The sequence below is a fragment of the Ranitomeya variabilis genome, chromosome 1 (genome assembly GCF_051348905.1).
Source record: "Ranitomeya variabilis isolate aRanVar5 chromosome 1, aRanVar5.hap1, whole genome shotgun sequence".
NCBI classification, from domain to species: Eukaryota; Metazoa; Chordata; class Amphibia; order Anura; family Dendrobatidae; genus Ranitomeya; species Ranitomeya variabilis.
Genome location: NC_135232.1, coordinates 615,359,497 through 615,386,680, shown reverse-complemented (window position 1 = coordinate 615,386,680; position 27,184 = coordinate 615,359,497). Strand labels below are relative to the sequence as shown.

The window sequence follows — 27,184 nt, the reverse complement described above, 5'->3', positions numbered from 1 at the left end:
GTCTGAATCATCATTGCTTACTCATTTTATTCATTATTTTGTTTGTGCCTTTTTTTTTAGGGTAACATTACTGGGTTCCATATGTTGTTTTTTTTCTATTGGCATTAACTAGATGTGTTAGACTAATTAATCCTTTGCGGCTTTTCAAAATGGTCCAACATGTTTGTGCTATTATACCACTGGAATACAAAATCTTTCAGATTTTATTTTTGCACAGTTAAAGATTAAGGGGCAACATTGTAAAGGGTCATGCGACTTCTTGCTCTGAGGAAGCACAACATTTTGATGAATTTGGAGGTCAAAATCCACAATGCAAAAATAAAGACAAGACAAAAAAAAATTACTTAAACACGCAAGTGATGAATTGGGATTAAAGTGTTAACTAATTCCCTTTTGTTAATGTTTTTTTTACAACCATGCAAATGGCCGTCAAAAATAAGTTATGTGGGACCCTTACGATGGCAGTGGGTCCGCTCACCAATAAGACAATCATGTGGCCGACTGTTAACAATAAGCCATGTGAGACCCTACCCCTACAATGGCAGTGGGTCCTCTTGCCGACAAGACAATCATGTGGCCTGCCGTTAATAATAAGCCATGTGAAAACCTACCTTTATGATGGCGGTGAGTCCTCTTACTGATATACAGTTATGCATCTGGCCGTTAACATTAAGCTATGTGAGACTCTACCCTTATGATGGCAGTTTGTCTTCTTGCCGATAAGACAGTCATGTGGCCAGCCGTTATTAATAAGCCATGTGAAACCCTAAAACACCAAAAAAGGAAAAATTCAAGAAAACACACCAAAAACAGGCAGAGATGCTTACCTGTCTAAATGGGCCTCAATACAAATGCACAAGCAGGGTGCAGCGGACCCAAATAAAATGGCAAATGTACAGGTGCAATACCTAATGAAACGGGCAATACCTAATGAAACAGACAGCCTTCAATCAGGGATTAGCCGTGTGGTACACCAATGCACTAAGATACAGGAGCTCTGCATTCCTTGTGTGAACATGCCACATACAGAGTATGTATCTTAGTGCATTGGTGTACCACACGGCCAATCCCTGATTCAAGCCATGTGAAACCCTACCCTTACGGTGGCAGTGGGTCCTCTTGCCAATAAGACAATCATGTAGCCGGCCGTTAATAATAAGCCATGTGAGACCCTACCGTCGTGATGGCGGTGGGTCCTCTTACTGATATGACAATCATGTGGCCGCCCGTCAACAATAAGCCAGGTGAGACCCTAACCTTAAGATGGTGGTGGGTCCTCTTGCCAATAAGACAATCATGAGGCCGGCTGTTAATAATAAGCCATGTGAGACCCTACTCTTACGGTGGCATTGGGTCCTCTTGCCAATAAGACAATCATGTGGCCACCAGTTAATAATAAGCCATGTGAGACCCTACTCTTACGGTGGCATTGGGTCCTCTTGCCAATAAGACAATCATGTAGCCGGCCGTTAATAATAAGCCATGTGAGACCCTACCCTCGTGATGGCGGTGGGTCCTTTTACTGATATGACAATCATGTGGCCGCCCGTCAACAATAAGCCAGGTGAGACTCTATCATTATGATGGCGGTGGGTCCTCTTGCCGATAAGACAATCATGTGGCCACCAGTTAATAATAAGCCATGTGAGACCCTACTCTTACGGTGGCATTGGGTCCTCTTGCCAATAAGACAATCATGTAGCCGGCCGTTAATAATAAGCCATGTGAGACCCTACCCTCGTGATGGCGGTGGGTCCTTTTACTGATATGACAATCATGTGGCCGCCCGTCAACAATAAGCCAGGTGAGACCCTAACCTTACGATGGCGGTGGGTCCTCTTACCGATAAGACAATCATGTGGCCGCCCGTTAATAATAAGCCATGTGAGAGCCTTCCCTTACGATGGCAATGGGTCCTGTTACCGATAAGACAATCATGCGGCTGGCCGATAATAATACGTCATGTAAGACTCCATCATTATGATGGCGGTGGGTCCTGTTACCGATAAGGCAATCATGTGGCTGCCCGTTACTAATAAGCCATGTGAGACCCTTCCCTTACAATGGTGGTGGGTCATCTTGCTGTAAAGACAATCATGCAGCTGGCTGTTAATAATAAGCCATGTGAGACCCTTCCCTTACAATGGCGATGGGTCCTCTTACCAATAAGACAATCATGTAGCTGGCCATTAATAGTAAGCCATGTGAGACCCTTCCCGTACAGTGGCGATGGGTCCTCTTACCGATAAGACAATCATGTGGCCACCAGTTAATAATAAGCCATGTGAGACCCTACCCTTATGATGGCGGTGGGTCCTCTTCCCGGTTAGACAATTATGCGGCTGGCCATTAGTAATAAGCCATGTGAGACCCTACCCTCATGATGGCAATGGGTCCTCTTGCCAATAGGACTTCGGTGAAGCTGTGCATGTCCTCTTGTGATCCGAGTGCTATGTTTTGTTTACTGACAACATCTAGCATTTACTATATTACTCTTTTTTATTGTACTATATCCTGCTTGGTTGTAGATTTTATATGCAGAACATATTATGTTCAGGGAGAAAGGGATGTTGCTTTTCTCTATCTACCAATGTAGTAGTTTTGCAGTCTGCAGAAGGGTTGTACCGGGTGAATGACACACAAGCGCAGGAGGCTGGGGGGAGCCTCGCAGTGTTGGGGGAGGACGAGGCATTGCGTGAGTGAGGCAGCGGATAGCAGGACCGTGTGTATTTGGTGGCTGCAGTGCCCTCCCTGTTTATATCGCTTTCTATATTTAGTGTCTGACTCATGAGATATTTCACTACCCACAATTCACCTCTAGCACCTGACTACTGCCTTTTTTATGCATTTCCAGCCAGCAGAATTAAAGACACCCTAAGGACATTGAATCGGTTTTGTGGCTTTTTTTTCCTCTTATGTAAACACTAGCGGCACGTCAAGACATTTACAAAGACCCAGAAAAAGGTTTCACAGAAACAAAAACACTTCTCGGAAACTTCAAACTTTTAAAGGGGATTGTCCAATCTTGTTTAAATAAAGCATGTTCTTATATAAAGAAGGGTTTTTCAACTTTCTGACAACTTTTCTTCAGACAATATTTATACTTAGAGGACAAACCCAACCCTACCTTAGTGCTTGGTTGGTAAGATAGAGTTAAAGGGAATGTGTTGTCACAAAATAACCTTTTGCCTAAATCAAATTTTTATGTTACGTATAATTTTTAAACAAATTTGACTTGGACTTTGAAACTGAGGACAGAACAGAGTGTGAATTACCTACAAGAACAGAAGTGTGCTGAACAAAGGAAAGATCTCAAAGTGAGTAACCTAAATAACAAAATACCAAATTAAGGATAAGGCAATTACTGTTTACAAGTAAACAGGCTGTTTACTAAAGATAAACAGAAGATGGGTGCAAAGTATAGCAGGGAAACAGCAAAGTGAAAACCCTTAGCTGGAATCTCACAGACTGGCTCCAAACATCAACGGAAAGTCAGAACATCCAAATGAATCTTTCACCAGCAAGAAACACCAGCAGGAGCACAATATAAAGCTGCACCCAACAGGTGATAGGCACACAAATGAAAACACCTGTGTTATACTAGACAGACTGTAGCCAGAATAGCAGAACCCAAACTGACAGAAAAAAGGTGCGTCTCCTGTGGCTCAGCAGAAAGAGCAAATGACCACAAAACACAAGCTCAAGGGATAAAATCCTGGAGCATGACAATAACATAGAATCACAATACTCAATGTCACAGCTGACCCTGCTCACTTTACAATGACCTTCACACACACTCATTAGATGCTTCAATAAAAAGATAGGGTCAGAGCCTGTTCATTGCTGCTAATGTACATGTGCATTTCCTGAAGCAGCTGGAAGTTAACATCTAAAAAATGCCCCAGCGGCTATTGTTTAAATTGAAAGATTACTAATCTATTTTTTTTTTTATAAAATAAATTGAATTAAAAAACTTGGTTTAAACAATAGGTAATGTTTTGTAGACACATTTACTAAGGACAGTTAAAAGGATCACCCAAAACAAACAAGAACATCCACTTTTGGGTATAGGTTACTTAAAACCCAGTCCTTTTCAGCCCAGGGCATCCCCATATTTGCTGGGATTGTTTAAAAAAAAGATGGGATAGCACTAGCTAATTTGGGACTATTTGGAATTATGCTTATTATTGTGTTACATGAATATATTGCTAAGGGTAGGTTCACACTATATTTGCAATCAAGGTTTGACTTATATACGCAAAAAATCTGCTTATATATATGTCCTCAGTGCCCATTGTCACCACAGCCCTCGCACACACAGTATGATGTCCTCATTGCCCTTAGGCTACGTTCACATTTGCGTTGTTGGGCACAGCTTCGGCGACGCAACTCAAAACGCATGGACAACGCAGTGTTTTGTGACGCATGCGTCCGACGTTTACATGAAATTTGACACTCAAAAAACTGCATCATGTAGCGTCGGCTGCGGCCTGACTGTTGCGCCCAAATGACGCATGCGTCACAAAATGCTTGACAACGCATACCGGCGCATGTCCATGCGCCCCCCATGTTAAAGATAGGGGCGCATGACGCATGCGTCGGTATCCGTTGACGACGCTGCGCCCAACAACGCAAATGTGAACGTTACCTATTACACAGTATGAAATCCCCATAGCCCTCCCACGCAGTATGAAATCCCCATAGCCCTCCAACACAGTATGATGTCCCCACAGCCCTCCCACACACAGTATGATGCCTCCACAGTCCCCCAACACAGTATAATGCCCCAGAGCACACACACAGTATGATGTCCCTCACAGTTCCTCACATACATTAAAATGTTCCTCACATCCCCCCACACAGTATAATCCCCCATATACAGTATATTAACAAGGTCAGTATTAAAAAAATAGAATACTTATATAGAAATGTGCAAAGCTCAAAATCACTAAAAATATATATTCTTTATTGGATAACATAATATGGTAATTAACCCCTTCCCGACATGTGACGGAATAGTATGTCACATGTCGGGACCCCCGCTTTGATGTGCGCTCCGGCGGTGAGCGCACATCAAAGTCGCGACATGTCAGCTGTTTTTTACAGCTGACATGTGCGCGCAATAGCGGCGGGTGAAATCGCGATCACCCGCCGCTATTAACTAGTTAAATGCCGCTGTCAAACTCAGACAGCGGCATTTAACTACCGCATCCGGCCGTGCGGCCGGATATGAGCGCATCGCCGACCCCCGTCACATGATCGGAGGTCGGCGATGCTTGTACATTGTAACCATAGAGGTCCTGGAGACCTCTATGGTTACTGATCGCCGGTGGCTGTGAGCGCCCCCCTGTGGTCGGCGCTCACAGCACACCTGCATTTTAGCTACATAACAGCGATCTGATGATCGCTGTTATGTAGCAGAGCCGATCGGGCTGTGCCTGCTTCTAGCCTCCCATGGAGGCTATAGAAGCATGGTAAAAGTTAAAAAAAAAAGTTAAAAAAAATGTGAAAAAAATAAAAAAAATATAAAAGTTTAAATCACCCCCCTTTCGCCCCAATCAAAATAAATCAATAAAAAAAAAACCCAACCTACACATATTTGGTATCGCCGCGTTCAGAATCGCCCGATCTATCAATAAAAAAAAAGCATTAACCTGATCGCTAAACGGCGTAATGAAAAAAAAAATTGAAACGCCAGATTTACGTTTTTTTGGTCGCCACGACATTGCATTAAAATGCAATAACGGGCGATCAAAAGAACGTATCTGCACCAAAATGCTATCATTAAAAATGCCAGCTCGGCACGCAAAAAATAAGCCCTCACCCGACCCCAGATCACGAAAAATGGAGACGCTACGGGTATCGGAAAATGGCGCAATTTTATTTATTTATTTTTTTGCAAAGTTTGGAATTTTTTTTCACCACTTAGGTAAAAAAGAACCTAGTCATGTTAGGTGTCTATGAACTCGTACTGACCTGGAGAATCATAATGGCAGGTCAGTTTTAGCATTTAGTGAACCTAGCAAAATAGGCAAGCAAAAAACAAGTGTGGGATTGCACTTTTTTTGCAATTTCACTGCACTTGGAATTTTTTTCCCGTTTTCTAGTACACGACATGGTAAAACCAATGATGTCGTTCAAAAGTACAACTCGTCCCGCAAAAAATAAGCCCTCACATGGCCAAATTGACAGAAAAATAAAAAAGTTATGGCTCTGGGAAGGAGGGGAGCGAAAAACGAAAACGGAAAAACGGAAAAAGCTCCGGGGGTGAAGGGGTTAAAAACATTAAAATCTACTATATAATTGTCTAAGGGTCACTTCCGTCTGTCTGTCTGTCACGGATATTCATTGGTCGCGGCCTCTGTCTGTCATGGAAATCCAAGTCGCTGATTGGTCGCGGCAAAACGGCCAAGACCAATCAGCGACGGGCACAGTCCGGCGGCAAAATGGCCACTCCTTACTCCCCACAGTCAGTGCCCGGCACCCGCTCCATACTCCCCTCCAGTCAGCGCTCACAAAGGGTTAATGGCAGCGGTAACAGACCGCGTTATGCCGCGGGTAACGCACTCCGTTACCGCTGCTATTAACCCTGTGTGTCCCCAACTTTTTACTATTGATGCTGCCTATGCAGCATCAATAGTAAAAAAATTTAATGTTAAAAATAATAAAAAAAAAAAAAAAACCTGCTATTTTCACCCTCCGTAGTCCGCCGAGCCGCACGTGGCTACCGCCATCTTCTGTTCCCAGAGATGCATTGCGAAATTACCCAGAAGACTTAGCGGTCTCTTAGCGGTCTCAGAGCTACGGTGGATCCCGGTGGGTGAGTATATCACTATTTTTTTTTTTTATTAATTTTTTTAACAGGGATATGGTGCCCACACTGCTAAATACTGCGGGGGCTGTGTGATATACTGCGTGGACTGTGCTATATACTACATGGGCAGTGTGATATACTGCATGGGCTGTGCTATATACTACATGGGCAGTGTGATATACTGCAGGGGCTGTGTGATATACTGCGGGGGTTGTGCTATATACTACATGGGCAGTGTGATATACTGCGGGGGCTGTGCTATATACTACATGGGCAGTGTGATATATTGCGTGGGCTGTGTGATATACTGCAGGGGCTGTGCTATATACTACATGGGCAGTGTTATATACTACGTGGGCTGTGTGATGTACTGCGGGGGCTGTGCTATATACTACATGGGCAGTGTGATATACTGCGTGGGCTGTGTGCTATACTGTGGGGGCTGTGCTATATACTACATGGGCAGTGTTATATACTACGTGGGCTGTGTGATATACTGCGGGGGCAGTGTGATATACTGCGTGGGCTGTGTGATATACTGCGGGGGCTGTGCTATATACTACATGGGCAGTGTGATATACTGCGTGGGCTGTGTGATATACTGCGGGGGCTGTGCTATTACTACATGGGCAGTGTTATATACTACGTGGGCTGTGTGATATACTGCGGGGGCTGTGCTATATACAGTGGGGCAAAAAAGTATTTAGTCATTCAGCAATAGTGCAAGTTCCACCACTTAAAAAGATGAGAGGCGTCTGTAATTTACATCATAGGTAGACCTCAACTATGGGAGACAAACTGAGAAATAAAAATCCAGAAAATCACATTGTCTGTTTTTTTATCATTTTATTTGCATATTATGGTGGAAAATAAGTATTTGGTCAGAAACAAAATTTCATCTCAATACTTTGTAATATATCCTTTGTTGGCAATGACAGTGGTCAAACGTTTTCTGTAAGTCTTCACAAGGTTGCCACACACTGTTGTTGGTATGTTGGCCCATTCCTCCATGCAGATCTCCTCTAGAGCAGTGATGTTTTTGGCTTTTCGCTTGGCAACACGGACTTTCAACTCCCTCCAAAGGTTTTCTATAGGGTTGAGATCTGGAGACTGGCTAGGCCACTCCAGGACCTTGAAATGCTTCTTACGAAGCCACTCCTTCGTTGCCCTGGAGGTGTGCTTTGGATCATTGTCATGTTGAAAGACCCAGCCACGTTTCATCTTCAATGCCCTTGCTGATGGAAGGAGGTTTGCACTCAAAATCTCACGATACATGGCCCCATTCATTCTTTCATGTACCCGGATCAGTCGTCCTGGCCCCTTTGCAGAGAAACAGCCCCAAAGCATGATGTTTCCACCACCATGCTTTACAGTAGGTATGGTGTTTGATGGATGCAACTCAGTATTCTTTTTCCTCCAAACACGACAAGTTGTGTTTCTACCAAACAGTTCTAGTTTGGTTTCATCAGACCATAGGACATTCTCCCAAAACTCCTCTGGATCATCCAAATGCTCTCTTGCAAACTTCAGACGGGCCCGGGCATGTACTGGCTTAAGCAGTGGGACACGTCTGGCACTGCAGGATCTGAGTCCATGGTGGCGTAGTGTGTTACTTATGGTAGGCCTTGTTACATTGGTCCCAGCTCTCTGCAGTTCATTCACTAGGTCCCCCCGCGTGGTTCTGGGATTTTTGCTCACCGTTCTTGTGATCATTCTGACCCCACGGGGTGGGATTTTGCGTGGAGCCCCAGATCGAGGGAGATTATCAGTGGTCTTGAATGTCTTCCATTTTCTAATTATTGCTCCCACTGTTGATTTCTTCACTCCAAGCTGGTTGGCTATTGCAGATTCAGTCTTCCCAGCCTGGTGCAGGGCTACAATTTTGTTTCTGGTGTCCTTTGACAGCTCTTTGGTCTTCACCATAGTGGAGTTTGGAGTCAGACTGTTTGAGGGTGTGCACAGGTGTCTTTTTATACTGATAACAAGTTTAAACAGGTGCCATTACTACAGGTAATGAGTGGAGGAAAGAGGAGACTCTTAAAGAAGAAGTTACAGGTCTGTGAGAGCCAGAAATCTTGATTGTTTGTTTCTGACCAAATACTTATTTTCCACCATAATATGCAAATAAAATGATAAAAAAACAGACAATGTGATTTTCTGGATTTTTATTTCTCAGTTTGTCTCCCATAGTTGAGGTCTACCTATGATGTAAATTACAGACGCCTCTCATCTTTTTAAGTGGTGGAACTTGCACTATTGCTGACTGACTAAATACTTTTTTGCCCCACTGTACTACATGGGCAGTGTTATATACTGCGTGGGCTGTGTTATATACTGCGTGGGCTGTGCTATATACTATGTGCCCCGTGTTATATACTGCGTGGCCTGTGTTATATACTACGTCGCCTGTGTTATATACTGCGTGGCTGCTATATACTGCGTGGGCTGTGTTATATAGTACGTGGGTTGTGTTATGTACTGCGTGGCCTGTATTAACGCATCGGGTATTCTACAATATGTATGTGTGTATATAGCAGCCACATAGTATATAGCACAGGCCTTGTAGTATTTGTCTGCTATATACTACATGGCTCCTATATACTATGTGGCCTGTGCTATATACTATGTGGCTGCTATATACATACATACATACATATTCTAGAATACCCGATGCGTTAGAATCGGGCCACAATCTAGTAGACATATAAAAGTCAAATAAAATATCAAGGTTAAAGGGAACCTGTCACCCCCCTGGGTCTATTAAGGTAAAAGAGCCACCTTCTGCAGCACTAAGGCTGCATTCTGTGAAGGTGGCTCTTATGGTTTTGATCCCTAATAACGCTGAAATAATCACTTTTATAAATTTCGCGCCATACCTGTATTGAGTCCGGGGGGTACGTTTTCTCCCCGACTCAGCCGCCTCGCAGCCATCCATCATCCCATGGCTGTATAAATTAATGCCGTTTAAGACAAATATAGGTAAACAGGGAGAGAGTGATATCATATGAAAGTTCACATAATGATAATAATGCACAGGGGCATGGTATATGTTACCTCTCGTTTCGCATCATCCATTGTCAGGGGGTGTTCACTCTGTTCAGGTTTCAGTTTCTGATATTCACATGTGTACGGAATGGCTCTTAGGCTCTTGACAGTGGCATTTAAAAGGCCGGATACTGAGTGTCCCTTCTGAAACCTATCAGTCCTCCCACCCTGAAATATTATTGTGGGGTGCCAATATCACTATCATGGCAGCCTGCTGTCTTCCAAGTTAGTGCAGCTATGAAGCCCAGCCGTTGGATCAGTAATTTTGTGATACACTGCAATATCACAGCAGTGCAGTGTATTATACAAGTGATCACTGGTTCAATAGCATAAAAAAAAATATATAAAACTTAATATCACCATCCTGTTCCTGGAAAAAAATATAGGATCTCAGAAAAAAAACATATCTGGCATCACAGTTTACATGACTATCCAAACTAATTCGGTAACACAAAGTTTATATATTTCTACATGTTGGATGGTAAAACCACTTGTACCACAAAAATAAAAAGTGACAGCTTTTGGAAAGCAAGGAGGAGAAATTGAAAGCTAAGAGGGGCCCACTGAGTCTTTGTGGCCTAGGGGCCCGCATGATCCTGGAGATTCTTTCTCGATACAATCGTTATACTCCTTCAATAAGTTATGTACAGTAATATAATTCCTAATTTTCTGTTTACAGGAAAAATCCTAAATCTCAGGTGTCTGTAATGTATACTCCCAAGTCTAGAGGTCTTGCTTAATGATTTATCTGGTTACTAAGTAACTGGCGGATTTCCTGTCTAGTACGTGAATGACAAAGCATGTTTTTGTTTTGACCTTCAGTAATTTCCTAATTCTTTTTTCTAAGAAACAACAACTAGTGATTTACGTAGTGATAATAATAAAACACAAAGTCCGTAATTAGCTCGTCTGAACATCACACGTCACCGGAGGTGGGAGGAAAAGTGTCGGTCAAGGAATGATCTTTAATAAACAATCAGTAGTTTGAAAAGTTGTTGCTAATCCGATGAGCATTTTTATTAGGACAATCCTTGTTGCAAGTGAGTGGATCCACTTTGTCAGCATTCTGCCAGCACTGTAGGAGCTAGAACTTCCTTTCTATCACTTCCTAATATGTGTTGTTCCTGGACTGAACTGTAGCTGGCCTTCTATTTTGCTCGCATTTTTGACAAGCATGTGAACAGAAAAAGCTCTTATGATGAAATGTTGACTAGATACGTGTTTCTAGTAGTAACGTAATTATAGCACAGACTTTACGCTTTGACTTCTCTTCATATATAAGGTGTTAGTATGTATAGTCTCCATAATATAGATGTCACAATGTGTCCATTATATGAAGACGTTGTATTGTCAGGACGTGAAGCGGTGGAGGATGGTTATGTTTTCATACTCTAGAAAACCCCTGTTTTGCTGCCTCAGCAGTGTGGTTTCAGTTAAAGATTAACCCTGTGACCCGCACAGTGTAAAATCACTTACAGATGGATCACTCCTCACCCTCCAGCCTGGGATTTTCAGAAAAGTCTGCAGCTGCGGATCTGACATATTCCCTGATTTATCTAATAAAAGAGTGTTTTACTTCAGACTACTCGGCTTAGTGAAAACAAGATGTTTGTTAAATGAGCGAAGAAAGGTAAAAGCTTTATGATGGTATCTTTGGTGCACTTGAATCCTATAAGGTCCCTTGCAGATGGCGCCTGTAGGGTACAGAGCCGCTAGGACTTTATCTGCAGCACTCTGCTTCCAGAGGAGACGTTCCTTTAATATGGGGTTCCGTTTTATGTGGCAGGATATTTTCTGCCTATGAGTGCCGATTTATAGCTTCTCATAAGGAACACATTGCACAACCATGCTCGTGATGTTTAACACTATGTTCACATTAGATTTTTGCCCTACATTTGGTAAGGGTGGACTTGTGACTATATAGACGCCAGTCACACACTAGACACTAGACCCATGCCATGCCTGTCACACACTAGACACTAGACACATGCCACATAGACGCCTGTCACACAGTAGACACATGTCGCATAGACACTGGTCACACACTAGACACATGCTGCATAGAAGCCACTTATGCATCTCTGCCTCTACTTAAAATGCACAGATTTGATGATTGTTCATGTAGATGGTAAATGCACAGATGAGAATGATGTGATGGGCTGTTGTGTTTGGAAAAAAATCGGGCATCAGTTTGTCAGGAGTACATTAATAAAAGTAATGCTTGGACAAGAGGAAACAGAGAAAGAGAAAAAATGGCTTTGGTTCCATCATTCAATTTCCTAAACTCAAAACGATTTCCCACTATGTATATGTAAAGCAATATGACTACATTTGTGGCCATTCAAAAATTTGGGGGAGATTCACAAGGAGTGGGCTGCTGCTGGAGTCATTGCTTCAAGAGCCATCACACACAGACGTATCCAGGACATGGGCTACAAGTGTTGCATTCCTTGTGTCAAGCCACTCATGACCAATGGACAATGCCAGAAGTGTCTTACCTGGGCCAAGGAGAAAAAGAACTGGACTGTTGCTCAGTGGTCCAAGGTGTTGTTTTCAGATGAAAGTAAATTTTGCATTTCATTTTTAAATCAAGGTCCCAGAGTCTGGAGGAAGAGTGGAGAGGCCACAATCCAAGCTGCTTGAGGTCTAGTGTGAAGTTTCCACAATCAGTATTGGTTTGGGGAGCAATGTCATCTGCTGGTGTAGGTCCACTGTGTTTTATCAAGACCAAAGTCAGCGCAGCCATCTACCAGGAAATTTTAGAGCACTTCTTGCGTCCCTCTGCTGAAAAGCTTCTTGGAGATGGAAATTTCAATCTCCAGCAGGACTTGGAACCTGTCCACACTGCCTAAAGTACCAATACCTGGTTTATAAACAACAGTATCACTGTGCTTGATTGGCCAGCCATCTCGCCTGACCTTAATACCCCATAGATTCCCTATGGGGTTGTCAAGAGGACGATGAGAGACACCAGACCCAACAATGCAGATAAGCTGAAGGCTACTATCAAAGCAACCTGGGCTTCCATAACACCTCAGCAGTGCCACAGGCTGATCGCCTCCATGCCACACCACACTGATGCAGTAATTGATGCAAAAGGAGTATTGAGTGCATTTACTGAACATACATTTCAGAAGGCCAACATTTCGGATTTTAAAATCATTTTTCAAGCTGGTGTTATAAAGTTTTCTAATTTACTGAGATAATGACTTTTGGGTTTTCATTGGTTGTAAGCCATAATTATCAACATTAACAGAAATAAACGCTTGAAATAGATCACTCTGTTTGTTATGACTCTATATAATATATGAGTTTCACGTTTTGTATTGAAGAACTGAAATAAATTAACCTTTTGATGATATTCTAATTTTGTGAGAAGCCCTTGTATATGCAGAATGGTGAATTCACACATTTCTGTAACAGTTCCAAAACTTTTGTCTGTGGCTGACGTACCACTTTGCCTCCACCATTGCTTCTCCTTTCTATATCACCATTCTCACCGCAGACTTTTGAGCTCTCATCTTAGATTTGTAACATGGTTCCTTGATCTAGAAATTCTTATTTGCTTATAACTGGCTATTGATCCCGAAGTCCATGGAGATGCAACCTGGAGATGAGAATACAACCTGAAGGAGTTTTAGAGTGATAAATGGGCAATCCCTTCATCCAGTGTTCCCCAACGCCAGTCCTCCAGAGCCCTTAATTGATCATGTTTTCTGGATTTTTCACCTGTGCAATACTAAGGAAATCCTGAAAGTATGACCCTATCTATTCCTGCTCCCAAAGGTACATCTAAAGGTGAGGAGGTTTTGGCCACCAGCCTTACTATTCTCCTGTTATACCCTAAGCTGTCCCATCCCCCTTGCCAGGAGGCCTGAGACAGAAATGTTAGTGTATAAACACGTAAGAGAAACAGGGATAACAAAAAGCAACTAACATACAAAACACTCACCAAAGTTAGAGAGCTACTGTATATATGGAATGGTAGGTTTGTACAAACCAAATGGGAATAGTACAGTGAGGAAAGCATACACCCCAAAACAGCATGTAACAATCTCCAACTCAGCACAGCGATTCCAAGGGACTAGGAAGTAAAACTTCACTGGAAAGGAAGAGAAGGCTCGGGCAGATTTTATAGGAAGAGGAAATGACCAGGTCAGAAACAGCTGTGAGATGGAGCTGTAAGTTTTTTTACCAGCATAGAAAGGGTCATTAACCTCTTCAGCACCAAAGAAAACACCAACACCCAGTCTAAATGGAAGATCTGCAATTGACAATACATAGTGATTTTCTAACCCCAGATCTACCAGGATGACGTGACTCACTCCTGACAGTTTACGCATTCAGACAGATCATTATGTAACATTGTGCTGTCAAAGTCCATTTTTAATATCCTACATAGTTTGGTGTCATCAGCAAAAGACTGACACTTTACTCTCAATCCCATCCACAAGGTCATTAATTAATAGGTTAAAAAGAATCAGTCCTAGCACAGATCCCTGCGGTCCTCACTGCTGACTATATACCATTTAGAGAGTGCACCATTTATGACGACTCTTTTTTTTCTTGTCATTTAGCCAAGTCCTCACTCATCTGCATATAGTTTCCCCCAGTCCTTGCATATGAAGCTTCAGTATAAGGCTGTTATGTGGGACAGTATCAAATGCCTTTGTAAAGTCCAGATAAATCACATCAGCCACATTACCAGATTTACACTCACCTCCTCACAGATATCCAACATGTTAGTTAGACACGACTTATTCTTTATGAATCCATGCTGGTTGTCAGTTATTATACTGACTCGTTTATTTACACTGTATAAGACAGGAACCTGGGGGAAAAATATGCACCATTCCATACTTTCCTCCTGGTCCTGTTACATTTGATATACACCACTTTAGGCCGGTTTCACACGTCAGTGGCTCCGGTACGTGAGGTGACAGTTTCCTCACGTACCGGAGACACTGACACACATCGACCCATAAAAATCAATGCATCTGTTCAGATGTCATTGATTTTTTGCGGACCGTGTCTCCGTGTGCCAAACACGGAGACATGTCAGTGTTCGTGGGAGCGCACGTATTACACGGACCCAATAGAGTCAATGGGTCCTTGTAAAACACGGACCTCACACGGACGTTCTCCGTCTGGGGTCCGTGTGCGTGCAGGAGACAGCGCTACAGTAAGCGCTGTCCCCCCCACATGGTGCTGAAGCCGCGATTCACATGTTCCCTGCAGCAGCGTTTGCTGCAGAGAAAATATGAAGAATAGTGTTTAAAATAAAGATCTATGTGTCCGCCGCCCCCCCACCCCCTGTGCGCCCCCCGCTGTTCAGAAAATACTTACCCGCCTCCCTCGCTGCTTCCTGGTCTGGCCGCGGCTTCTAGTGTATGCGGTCACGTGGGGCCGATCATTTACAATCATGAATAGTCGTCTCCGCCCCTATGGGAGGTGGAGCCACATATTCATGACTGTAAATGATCGGCCCCACGTGACCGCATACACTAGAAGCCGCGGCCAGACCAGGAAGCAGCGAGGGAGGCGGGTAAGTATTTTCTGAACAGCGGGGGGGCGCACAGGGGGTGGGGGGGCGGCGGACACATAGATCTTTATTTTAAACACTATTCTTCATATTTTCTCTGCAGCAAACGCTGCTGCAGGGAACATATGAATCCGCGATGCAGGGTACCAGACGCGTGGGTACCACACGCTCCGTGTGGTACCCACTCGCCATACGGGCGGCACACGTGTGCCGCACGTATGGCCAAGGTGAATTCCCAGGCACACGGACACGGATAACTCCGGTACCGATTTATTCCGGTACCGGAATTATCTGGACGTGTGGGACAGCCCTTACTGAAAGTCATTAATGGGTATTTAAGTGACACATGTCAGACTTGTATAGAGTGGATAGGTGCATCTTAGTAACAAACTCTTTGTGGCTTTCAGTGAAGTCAGGTGGGAGTCTTAGGGTAAGTTCATACAAAGTTTTTTTTTGTACAAGGATTTTGAATTGGATCCATTCGAGAACCCAAATCAAAGGGTATTTAAAGCATTTTTTATATGGATCTTTAAGCAAATCTGAGTCAGAATTCACACAAATAATCTCTTTGTATGAACATACAATTAAAAATTTTCTTTTCTTTTTTTTTTTTATTGCAAGGGACCCCACAAAAAAAGTTTAGACATTTTTTTTCAGATCTTTAGATCACAGTCTTAAAGCAGTAATGTTCGATCCATAGATTCAGATGGAACTGTAGGTCAAATCTAGAAGAAGAAAACAAGGTCAAAGTCCGGACAGGGGGCAAATCTAGAGAGGTACACCGAAAAGGCTATAAATCCAGATGGCAAAGCTGTCTGGGTCAAATCCAAGCGGTAGTGGAACATGGCGAAAAACTAGAAGCAGTGCCTGTTTTAATAGTAACTAAACTTCTTTTAATTTATTGATTAGCATTTGTAAAATTATTAATTTTTGTAATATACTTAATCACCTTATTTTCCTTACATCTATCTTTAATATTATGCTGAAAGTGCTGAATTATCTGTCTAGTCCATGCTGTCTGAGTAGCTGATTTGTACAGATTTACCACGACAGAGAGGAGCCAGGAGACCGCAGCATCTGATTTTTCCTACTCCTGCACTGATTAAAAGCACTTCACCTTCATATTAAACGGTGTAAATTTATTTTAGCAGAGTAGGGGTTAATCTACTCTGATGATAGCTCCTGAAGCATTAAGGCTCTCAGCTGTGCACTCCCATCTCCTATATAATCTGGGCCCTGGCTAGCACTAATTGTCAGAGAGAGTTTATGCTGCATGGCAGGAGATTGTTGTTGGTGGTTATTTGAGTGGGCGGTTGGTGGATTTATCTGTAACTGTTGCTAGGTTTTGAGTGTGTGATAACTCCCTTTCTTCTCTTACCTTGGTTTAACCCCATCCTCCACTCCCGGGTGTAGTCCTCTGTTATTTGTGTGAGTATATTTGTATGTTTGGTATTTTTCGTTTAGCCTGTTTGTATTACCTTGTTAGTCTGGTTGGTGTATTACGGTACGTTACTACTCCCCTCTTTCCTGGGTGGGGGAAGGATACAGACTGAGGGCGGATTCAGGAGCTAAGGCAAGGAATGTGGCCCCAGCGTCTTCACCATCAGAAGTAATCTGGGGAGCAGGGTGAGCTAGGGCGCCCCTAGCATGAGGAAGCGGGAAGGAGCCCCTGGTCTCTGGATACCTGACAACAGAGCCGTGACATGTAGGTCTAGCAAAATCCACTACTGATATATGAGCCTCTCTGCTCCCCACTTCATGGCACAGAGACTATTTACTATTTTTTTAACAGAACAATATATAGAAGGAGAATATGAACAAGGTCATTTCTCTAGGCCAACTACTTCCATTAATGGGTTTTACACAGGGTTTGACTGAATGTATCATATATGTTCTTATTTTGTACAGATTCAACAAAACAGAAACCAAATCTGGTTCCAGATATTTGTCTTCCTTCGTAACTTGGTGATACATCGCGAGAGGAACAGGGGTGACTTCCGGAGGTGAATACCATGTATGGGTCATGAATCATGATCTACTCTGCTTATCGCATCACTGGACAGTTCTGTGTTGGTTACAGAAGAGGATGTTCCAGCATCATCATCATCAGGGATTTCTGGTCAAACACTGTTGAGACGATAACTTGTGTTGATATCTGTGGACTTAACCAGAATTAAGCTGCACTATGGGAAAGAGAACTGAACTTACACGATTTGTTTCTGCAGGTGAGCCTTACGGTTTTACACAACCAAACCGAAATCTACACAGCAGGTACAGGGGTTAAGAAAGGGGACATATTTCAGGATCTACCTCCGAATTTCTTTATCTAAATCCAGAATTTGAAATAGAACATCAAATGTTCCCAACATTGGACCTGGTAGAGCCTGAATACGACGTCCGTTATCAAATATCTGATGAATTTATGGATAAATGAGAACAAGAACAGATAAAGAAGTGTACATATCATTGCCTTTATACCATATATAGCTTCTATATCGCATACAGAGTTATTTTCTGGGTAACCTTAAAGACTGATGACTGTTTATAGGGTCTAAGACTTTTCTAGAAGCTGATGTGTTTGTGATATTCAGGAAAAATTATTTATTCCAAGCAGAGAGAATTACACACCAACCCATTACTAAAATAGGTTTGTGTAATCCTTCATTCATATGGGTTGTGTGGATGGGTACATGGGCCCAGAGAGTCATACTGCCTTTGGAAGAGCATCAAGGCATAAATTAGTGACAGTAGTGGTCCCTATTTTGGTTTGACAGAGGTGGTCCCTATCATTGGAGTGTGGGGATCAGGATTCACATTTCACTTGTCCAATTTTTCAGCAGCAAATTTAAAAAAATTGGAAGAATTTTAGCCACTTGTCTGGTACAGTAATCCAAGCAGATTTTACCTGCTCAAATGTGCACATAAAATCCGCAGAAATTCTGCTACATGTGGACGTCTCCTATCAGTAGAGGATGTCTTATATGAATAATCATTTGGCTTAGATCTATACTGTTTTAATTGATGATACAAGCATTTTTTTAAGAAATTGTAAAAGGGTAACTCCACTTAAAAAAAAAATCATAATATTTCTTAATTTGAGTAATGGGAGGAAGCATTCAAAGAAGGTAACTGTGAAAAACAGTACTATTTTAAATAAACTACAGAATATACAATGGTATTTCAAGTTAAAGGAATTGACAAGGCTTTTTATTCAGCTGAGGCCAGACAGCAGATCATCAGAGGACAGTGATCAGCTGTGATCGACAGAGGGTGTAGTATTGCATGCATCAGCATAAAGAAGGAGTAGTATTACACGCAGCAGCTTACAGAAGGTGTAGTATAATATACAGCAGCATACAGAAGGTGTAGTATTACACGCAGCAGCATACAGAAGGTGTAGTATTACATACAGCAGCATACAGATGGTGTAGTATTACACGCAGCAGCATACAGATGGTGTAGTATTACATACAGCAGCATACAGATGGTGTAGTATTACACGCAGCAGCATACAGAAGGTGTAGTATAATATACAGCAGCATACAGAAGATGTAGTATTACACGCAGCAGCATACAGAAGGTGTAGTATTACATACAGTAGCATACAGAAGGTGTAGTATTACATATAGCAGCATAGAGAAGGTGTAGTATTACACGCAGCAGCATACAGAAGGTGTAGTATTACATACAGCAGCATACAGATGGTGTAGTATTACACGCAGCAGCATACAGAAGGTGTATTATAATATACAGCAGCATACAGAAGATGTAGTATTACACGCAGCAGCATACAGAAGGTGTAGTATTACATACAGCAGCATACAGATGGTGTAGTATTACACGCAGCAGCATACAGAAGGTGTAGTATTACATACAGCAGCATACAGAAGGTGTAATATTACATGCAGCATACAGAAGGTGTAGTATTACACGCAGCAGCATACAGAAGGTGTAGTATTACATACAGCAGCATACAGAAGGTGTAGTATTACATACAGCAGCATACAGAAGGTGTATTATTACATACAGCAGCATACAGAAGGTGTATTATTACATACAGCAGCATACAGAAGGTGTAATATTACATGCATCAGTATAAAGAAGGAGTAGTATTACACGCAGCAGCATACAGAAGGTGTAGTATTACACGCAGCAGCATACAGAAGGTGTAGTATTACATACAGCAGCATACAGAAGGTGTATTATTACATACAGCAGCATACAGAAGGTGTAATATTACATGCATCAGTATAAAGAAGGAGTAGTATTACACGCAGCAGCATACAGAAGGTGTAGTATTACACGCAGCAGCATACAGAAGGTGTAGTATTACATGCAGCAGCATACAGAAGGTGTAGTATTACATACAGCAGCATACAGAAGGTGTAGTATTACATACAGCAGCATACAGAAGGTGTAGTATAATATACAGCAGCATACAGAGGTGTAGTATTACATACAGCAGCATACAGAAGGTGTAGTATTACATGCTGCAGCATACAGAAGGTGTAGTATTACATACAGCAGCATACAGAAGGTGTAGTATTACATGCAGCAGCATATAGAAGGTGTAGTATTACATGCAGCAGCATACAGAAGGTGTAATATTACATACAGCAGCATACAGAAGGTGTAGTATTACATGCAGCAGCATATAGAAGGTGTAGTATTACATGCAGCAGCATACAGAAGGTGTAATATTACATGCAGCAGCATACAGAAGATGTAGTATTACATGCAGCAGCATACAGAAGGTGTAATATTACATGCAGCATACAGAAGGTGTAGTATTACATACAGCAGCATACAGAAGGTGTAGTATTACATGCAGCAGCATACAGAAGATGTAGTATTACATATAGCAGCATACAGAAGGTGTAATATTACATGCAGCAGCATACAGAAGATGTAGTATTACATGCAGCAGCATACAGAAGGTGTAATATTACATGCAGCAGCATACAGAAGATGTAGTATTACATGCAACAGCATACATAAGGTGTAGTATTACATGCAGCAGCATACAGAAGGTGTAATATTACATGCAGCATACAGAAGGTGTAGTATTACATACAGCAGCATACAGAAGGTGTAGTATTACATACAGCAGCATACAGAAGGTGTAGTATTACATGCAGCAGCATACAGAAGGTGTAGTATTACATGCAGCAGCATACAGAAGGTGTAGTATTACATGCAGCAGCATACAGAAGGTGTAGTATTACATGCAGCAGCATACAGAAGGTGTAGTATTACATGCAGCAGCATACAGACGGTGTAGTATAATATACAGCAGCATACAGAGGTGTAGTATTACATACAGCAGCATACAGAAGGTGTAGTATTACATGCAGCAGCATATAGAAGGTGTAGTATTACATGCAGCAGCATACAGAAGGTGTAATATTACATGCAGCATACAGAAGGTGTAGTATTACATGCAACAGCATACAGAAGGTGTAATATTACATGTAGCAGCATACAGAAGGTGTAAAATTACATGCAGCAGCATACAGAAGGTGTAGTATAACATACAGCAGCATGCAGAAGGTGTAGTGTAACATACAGCAGCATACAGAAGGTGTAGTATTACATACAGCAGCATACAGAAGGTGTAGTATTACATCTAGCAGCATAGAGAAGGTGTAGTATTACATGCAACAGCATACAGAAGGTGTAGTATAACATACAGCAGCATACAGAAGGTGTAGTATTACATGCAGCAGCACAGAGAAGGTGTAATATTACATGCAGCAGCATACAGAAGGTGTAGTATAACATACAGCAGCATACAGAAGGTGTAGTATTACATGCAGCAGCATACAGAAGGTGTATTACATACAGCAGCATACAGAAGGTGTAGTATTACATACAGTAGCATACAGAAGGTGTAGTATTACATATAGCAGCATAGAGAAGGTGTAGTATTACATGCAACAGCATACAGAAGGTGTAGTATAACATACAGCAGCATACAGAAGGTGTAGTATTGCATGCAGCAGCATACAGAAGGTGTAATATTACATGCAGCAGCATACAGAAGGTGCAGTATAACATACAGCAGCATACAGAAGGTGTAGTATTACATGCAGCAGCATACAGAAGGTGTATTACATACAGCAGCATACAGAAGGTGTAGTATTACATGCAGCATACAGACGGTGTAGTATTACATGCAGTATACAGAAGGTATAATATTGCATACAGCAGCCTACAGAAGGTGTAGTATTACATACAGTAGCATACAGAAGGTGTAGTATTACATGCAGCAGCATACAGAAGTTAAAGTATTATATACAGCAGCAAACAGAAGGTGTAGTATTACATGCAGGAGCATACAGAAAGTGTAATATTGCATGCAGCATACAAAAGGTGTAGTATTACATGCAGCATACAGACAGTGTAGTATTACATGCAGCATACAGAGGGTGTAGTATTATATGCAGCAGCATACAGACGGTGTAGTATTACATGCAGCATACAGAAGGTGTAGTATTACATTTAACAACATACAGAAAGTGTAATATTATATGCAGCAGCATACAAAAGGTGTAATATTACATGCAGCAGCATACAGAAGGTGTAATATTACATGCAACGGCATATAGAAGGTGTAATATTACATGTAGCAGCATGCAGAAGGTGTAAAATTACATGCAGCAGCATACAGAAGGTGTAGTATTACATGCAGCAGCATACAGAAGGTGTAGTATTACATGCAGCATACAGAAGGTGTAATATTACATGCAGCAGCATACAGAAGGTGTAGTATTACATGCAGCAACATACAGAAGGTGTAGTATTACATACAGCAGCATATAGAAGGTTTAGTATTACATGTAAAAGCATACATAAGGTATAGTATTACATGCAGCAGACAGAAGGTATAATATTACATGCAGCAGCATACAGAAGGTGTAGTATTACATGTGGCAGCATACAGAAGGTGTAGTATTACATGCAGCATACAGAGGGTGTAATATTACATGTGGCAGCATTCAGAAGTTATACTATTGTCAGTAATTTAATGGGAATCTGTCAGTAGGATTACCCTTCCTAAGCCATCCATATGGGCATATAGGTCATAGGAAGCTCAATAAAATACCTTGATATCTGCAATCCGATGTCTTATTCCAGAAAAATCCATATTTTTCTTAAGTGTAAATAAGCTGATAAGATCTATGGGCTGGACATAGATCTCCAGGAGACTCTACCTCCAGTGATAATAATAATAATAGTAGTAATAATAATATTTTTTTTATTTCTATAGCCACAACCTATTCCACAGCACTTTACATTTCAGAGGGGACTTGTACAGACAATAAAGACATTACAGAGTAACAAATAATTCACAGATCCCAGGAGGAGAGAGGGCCCTGATTGCAAGTTACAATCTATGAGGAAATAGGGGAGACACAGAAGGTATAGTATACGGTAAAAAAGTGTTTATATTGTTCGTCCACCCTTCAATATAATAAATAGAGCATTCACATAACGCTGCGTGAACCGATCACCAGACAGTATGTGTACAGTACAGACACAGAGGGCTGTTAAGTAAAAGGGGGTGTGAACAGACGCTACGAGGGTCCTGATTTGGAAGAAAATTTTGTATGGGCAAAACAGCGATAGTTATATAAGTGAGGTGAGGTGATAGGCCAGTCTAAGGAAATGTGTTTTTAGTATACTTTTCAAACTGTTGGTATTGGGAATTAATCGAATTATCCTGGGTAGTGCATTCCAGAGAATTGGCGCAGGATGAGAGAAGTCTTGGAGACGGGAGTGGGAGGTTCAGGTTATACAGAATGTTAGGCTTAGGTCATTAGCAGAACGGAGGGTGATAAACAGAGATGAGGGAGGAGATGTAGTTTATTATAAATGACAGGGGCTGTTACCAGTGTGATATGTAATGGCTCCTCTCCACTCTCCTGTGTGCAAAGCTGTGTGTGATTACTGCTACCACAGTACAGCATAGTCTGCAGGTTCCTTTCAGTGTTTCATCTTCCATCTCATAGTGTTGCAATACAGCAGAGCTGTGAGAGTTGCAGTGTGAACGTGTTTGTTATGAGACAAGGTTCAGTTTTACTGTTCTGTGTTAGTTACGTGTGTCACACTTAAAATATAGCTCTGGAGGCAGATTCCCGGAGAGATCTATATCCGGCCCAGAGATCTTAACAGCTCATTTATATATAAGAATAATGTGGATTTCTCTGGAATAAGACATCAGATCACAGTTATCAATTTATCATTTAATTCAGCTTCCTATGACTAACGTGCCCATATACACGGCGTAATTATTTTTTTCATACTTGTATAATTACGTGTAACAATATTGTGCAGCCATTTTGTAAGAATTAAAAAGTAAACCTTTGAAACAATTTTTTCATATGTGTACCCTTTTAATTGCAAGCAGACCAGTGGTGATCTGCGGCTTGAGACCCCCATTATCTCCTGAGCTGCGAATATTTTAGGTAGGGGGTTTTGAGTAATCAATAGCAGTCTAAGGACTCAGATGCCCACTGATCTTCATTCAGCTAAAATTGCACACATATAAAAAATAGCATGAACGATTTACTTACTTTTTAAAGCAAAAAATCGAATAGTTGATAAATGTGAATCTTGTGGTTCTAATTCATAAATTTGCAAGTCAATCCATTATTCCATATGTGCTGTGTATTTGTAAAATATACGACTTGTATATTCTTGTGTTGATTGAGAGAACTATGCGATTATGGTCCTGTGTTAGCCCTGTCCATCGTCATTATTTCTATGGTACTAAAATGATTAGGTACGATCAACCTAAGCCATCAAATAAAAATATATGGGATACCTTCTACTTTTCTAGATTTTCTTTCATGTTAGTGTAGGCACTGGTAGTATCTTGTTATGATCTACCTTTCCTAATAGTGGGAGGTTCAACTGGTAGTATAAAGCAGCAGTGGCGCTAGTAGGAAGTGCCAGTGGCGCTAGTAGGAAGTGCCAGTGGCGCTGGCAATTCATCATGCCACTGTCTGATCACCTCAGTCTTTTCCAGACAGCATAGATGACCATGGACTGATCATAAGACAATCAGGGCAGTTTAGAATAACAATCTTTTGCGAATATATATATGAAATGTGGTGCATGCACTTAGCAATATCTTGTAAATCCGTAGAGAAAAACAATAAGAGAAAAATGGCTTTTCATATGAGGATTCCAATGTGGATGCTAATTATTGTTTTGTAGGTTTTAGTTACAAAATCAAGTGTAATCTTTGAATGGTTTTATAGCCAGCATATGTAAAATCAAATATTTTTACAAAGCTCTTCCCTTTGGCCTATAGAGGGGTTACCAAGCAGGGAGACTCCCACTCTATGATGTCCGTCTACCCTAATTGGGCAGATGGACAGAGATTGTCCTCACATGTCATCCCTTAATGGGATTTTGTTATATTTTTTTGCATAGATCAGTAGCAGAATGTGTGAAAACTAGAGTTGAACAAACCTTTTCACATGACTCTGGTCCAGTGGGCATGTTGTAACTCTGTGACATCTGGGCCAGAGAACTGCAAACTTCATACAACCTACTAACATTTTGGGTGCCATTTCTGATTAATGGGCCCAAGCGATGTGATGACATAGTAGGGCCTACTAATAAGAAGAGACTCCGGGGATGCTGGAAAGTAGTAGGAAGTCTAGCCCGGATTCCACTGAGTACTAACATGGCCGCTGTACCAGGGTCCTGCGAATCGTTTTGCTCAACCATAGTAAAAAAACTTTTTTTTTAATCTTTTTCTAATTTGTGAAAAAGTGGTGTTTTGGTCACTTTATAGCAGCTTCTATAATACATTTTCCTGCCTGTAAGCTCTTTGTAAATGCTCAGAAACCTGCTCAGTCATCAGAAAAAGTATGTAGTTTCAAATTATAAATAGAGATCAGAGAAGGAAGTGCAGCTGAAGTATCTTGCTTGATGTTTAAAGGGATGTTTGGTGAAAACAAGTTATCCCCTATCCACAAGATTGATTAGCCCCAAAAGGGCTCTTTTATCCCCATTATAGAAAGGAGCGGAAGTGTTCATGCTCAACTGCTGCTCTATTCATTTTTTATGGCGCTGTGGAGCGCTGCGCTTGGCTTTTTCCACAGCCCTATAGGGAATGAACAAAGAGGCTATTGGGAATCCGACCAACAAAGTCCAACTTATGCAAATTTGGACTCTGTGAGCACCACAGCCATTGCTTTTTTGGTTGTCAGGCTTTTTTCACCTGACAACCAAAGTTAACTATATTCCATGAGGGTGGCAGCAGCATATGGACTGTACATTATGGACCCAGACTTATGCTTCATTATCTGCCCCAGGAAAAGATTGTAAAATAAACCAATCTGCAGTTTCTTGAAGGGGTTGTGCTGAACTGGAAAGGTATAGCTAAAAACAGCGCCACTTTTATCCCTAGACGGTGTCTGGTATTACAGGTCAGCTCCATTTCAGTACATGGGGTTCAATTGTAATACCTCACAAAACCTGTGTGCAGGTGTGGCACTGTTTTGGAAAAAAAAAACAGCTATGATTTTGGAATCCTGGACAACTCCTTTAATTATAGTGGAGGTTCCTTGGTGACTGAGAAAGTACAGGTTGCTACTATAGAAGTGATGAGGTTATTTTATTCTTTGACTGACCCTACATTTTGGATTTATCAGATTTTTTTCTCCACATTAAGACTGACTGAGTTTTTTATGTAGTAAGGTGACAATCATGTATAAGTGTTATATTCATGAAACATTTCACCAGTAGATTTGGCTGTAGTAGTGTGATATCTCAGTATAAATCCAAGGCAAAAACCTTGATCATACTACTTAAAGGGGTCCTGTCTCTGGAAAAAAAAGTGGCCAGTTTTTGCTCTTATTTCATTCCTACCACTCACCTGAGTCTGGCAGTTGTTTTTTTTTTTTTTTTAAATCCTTCATACGGTTCCAGAGATATTGACCTTTTCATTAGTGCTAGTTTTTCTGGTTGTTATGAAGAGGGCGTGGCTCAGTTATTTCTGAGGGTGTGTCTTTATGTTGCTCTGCAAACCACACCCCCTTGTAAAGACCAGAAAAATGAGTGCTAAATTTAAAAGCCCCATATATCTGGAACCGTACAGCGGATTTAAAAAAAAACAAAAAGTGGATAATTTAGCGGAACTGTGGGAATAAAATAAGAGCAAAAACTGGCCATTTTTAACTTGGTGACAGAGTCTCCTTAAAGAAAAAATCAGCTTTTTTTTTCAGAACCAGCACCACTATGTCCACAGCTTGTGTCTGGCATTGCAGACCGATTTACTCGAATGTGATTGACCTCCAACACCTCAAACTTCCCACAGACAAGAGTGGTGCTGTTATTTGAAATAAAACCCTTTTCTCAAATCTAAAGCAACCTCTTAAATGATTAGATTTCTGTCTTGTTCTAGGATGAGAACAAAATTAAGTAGTTAATCCTGTGTGACCTCAGGGCTGGCTTTGTATATTTCTCTCTGTGTTTCATATGTATATTATTTGTCATTCACACTGTCCTATTTTTTATATTTGTAACTAATAAAATTTTTAATAAAAAAAATGACAACTATTACACCTCTAATGTGTTATTTTTATTGTATTTAAAGATGACAGTCGGTGAAACATGGTTTTCCGTCACTTCACTCCCCCATCTAATTAGGTTTATTACACTCACTGGTCCAAACTGTACTCTCAGATGCCTCTGCGGCATTAGTGGAGCACAAGGGCGCTGAAGCTGGCCGGACAGCGTCAGAGCAATAAGCTGTAAAGCCAAGA

The 27,184-nt window shown here is 41.5% G+C and overlaps 1 protein-coding gene across 5 annotated transcripts in view; it reads left to right on the top strand.

The window, feature by feature from the left end:
• Window positions 1-26,972, top strand: part of BMF (Bcl2 modifying factor) — a 72,829-nt gene extending 45,857 nt beyond the window's left edge. For 3 of the 5 annotated variants that reach the window (XM_077260640.1, XM_077260641.1, XM_077260639.1), the window contains 2 exons: window positions 17,310-17,626; window positions 22,672-26,972. In XM_077260640.1, the coding sequence (XP_077116755.1) occupies window positions 17,310-17,408 (99 nt within the window). In that variant the 3' untranslated portion in view covers window positions 17,409-17,626; window positions 22,672-26,972. Of the gene's footprint in view, window positions 1-12,452; window positions 13,118-17,309; window positions 18,781-22,671 lie in introns of those variants that run through there. The other 2 variants (XM_077260638.1, XM_077260642.1) reach the window with 2 other exon arrangements.
• The last annotated feature ends 212 nt before the right edge of the window (window positions 26,973-27,184 follow it).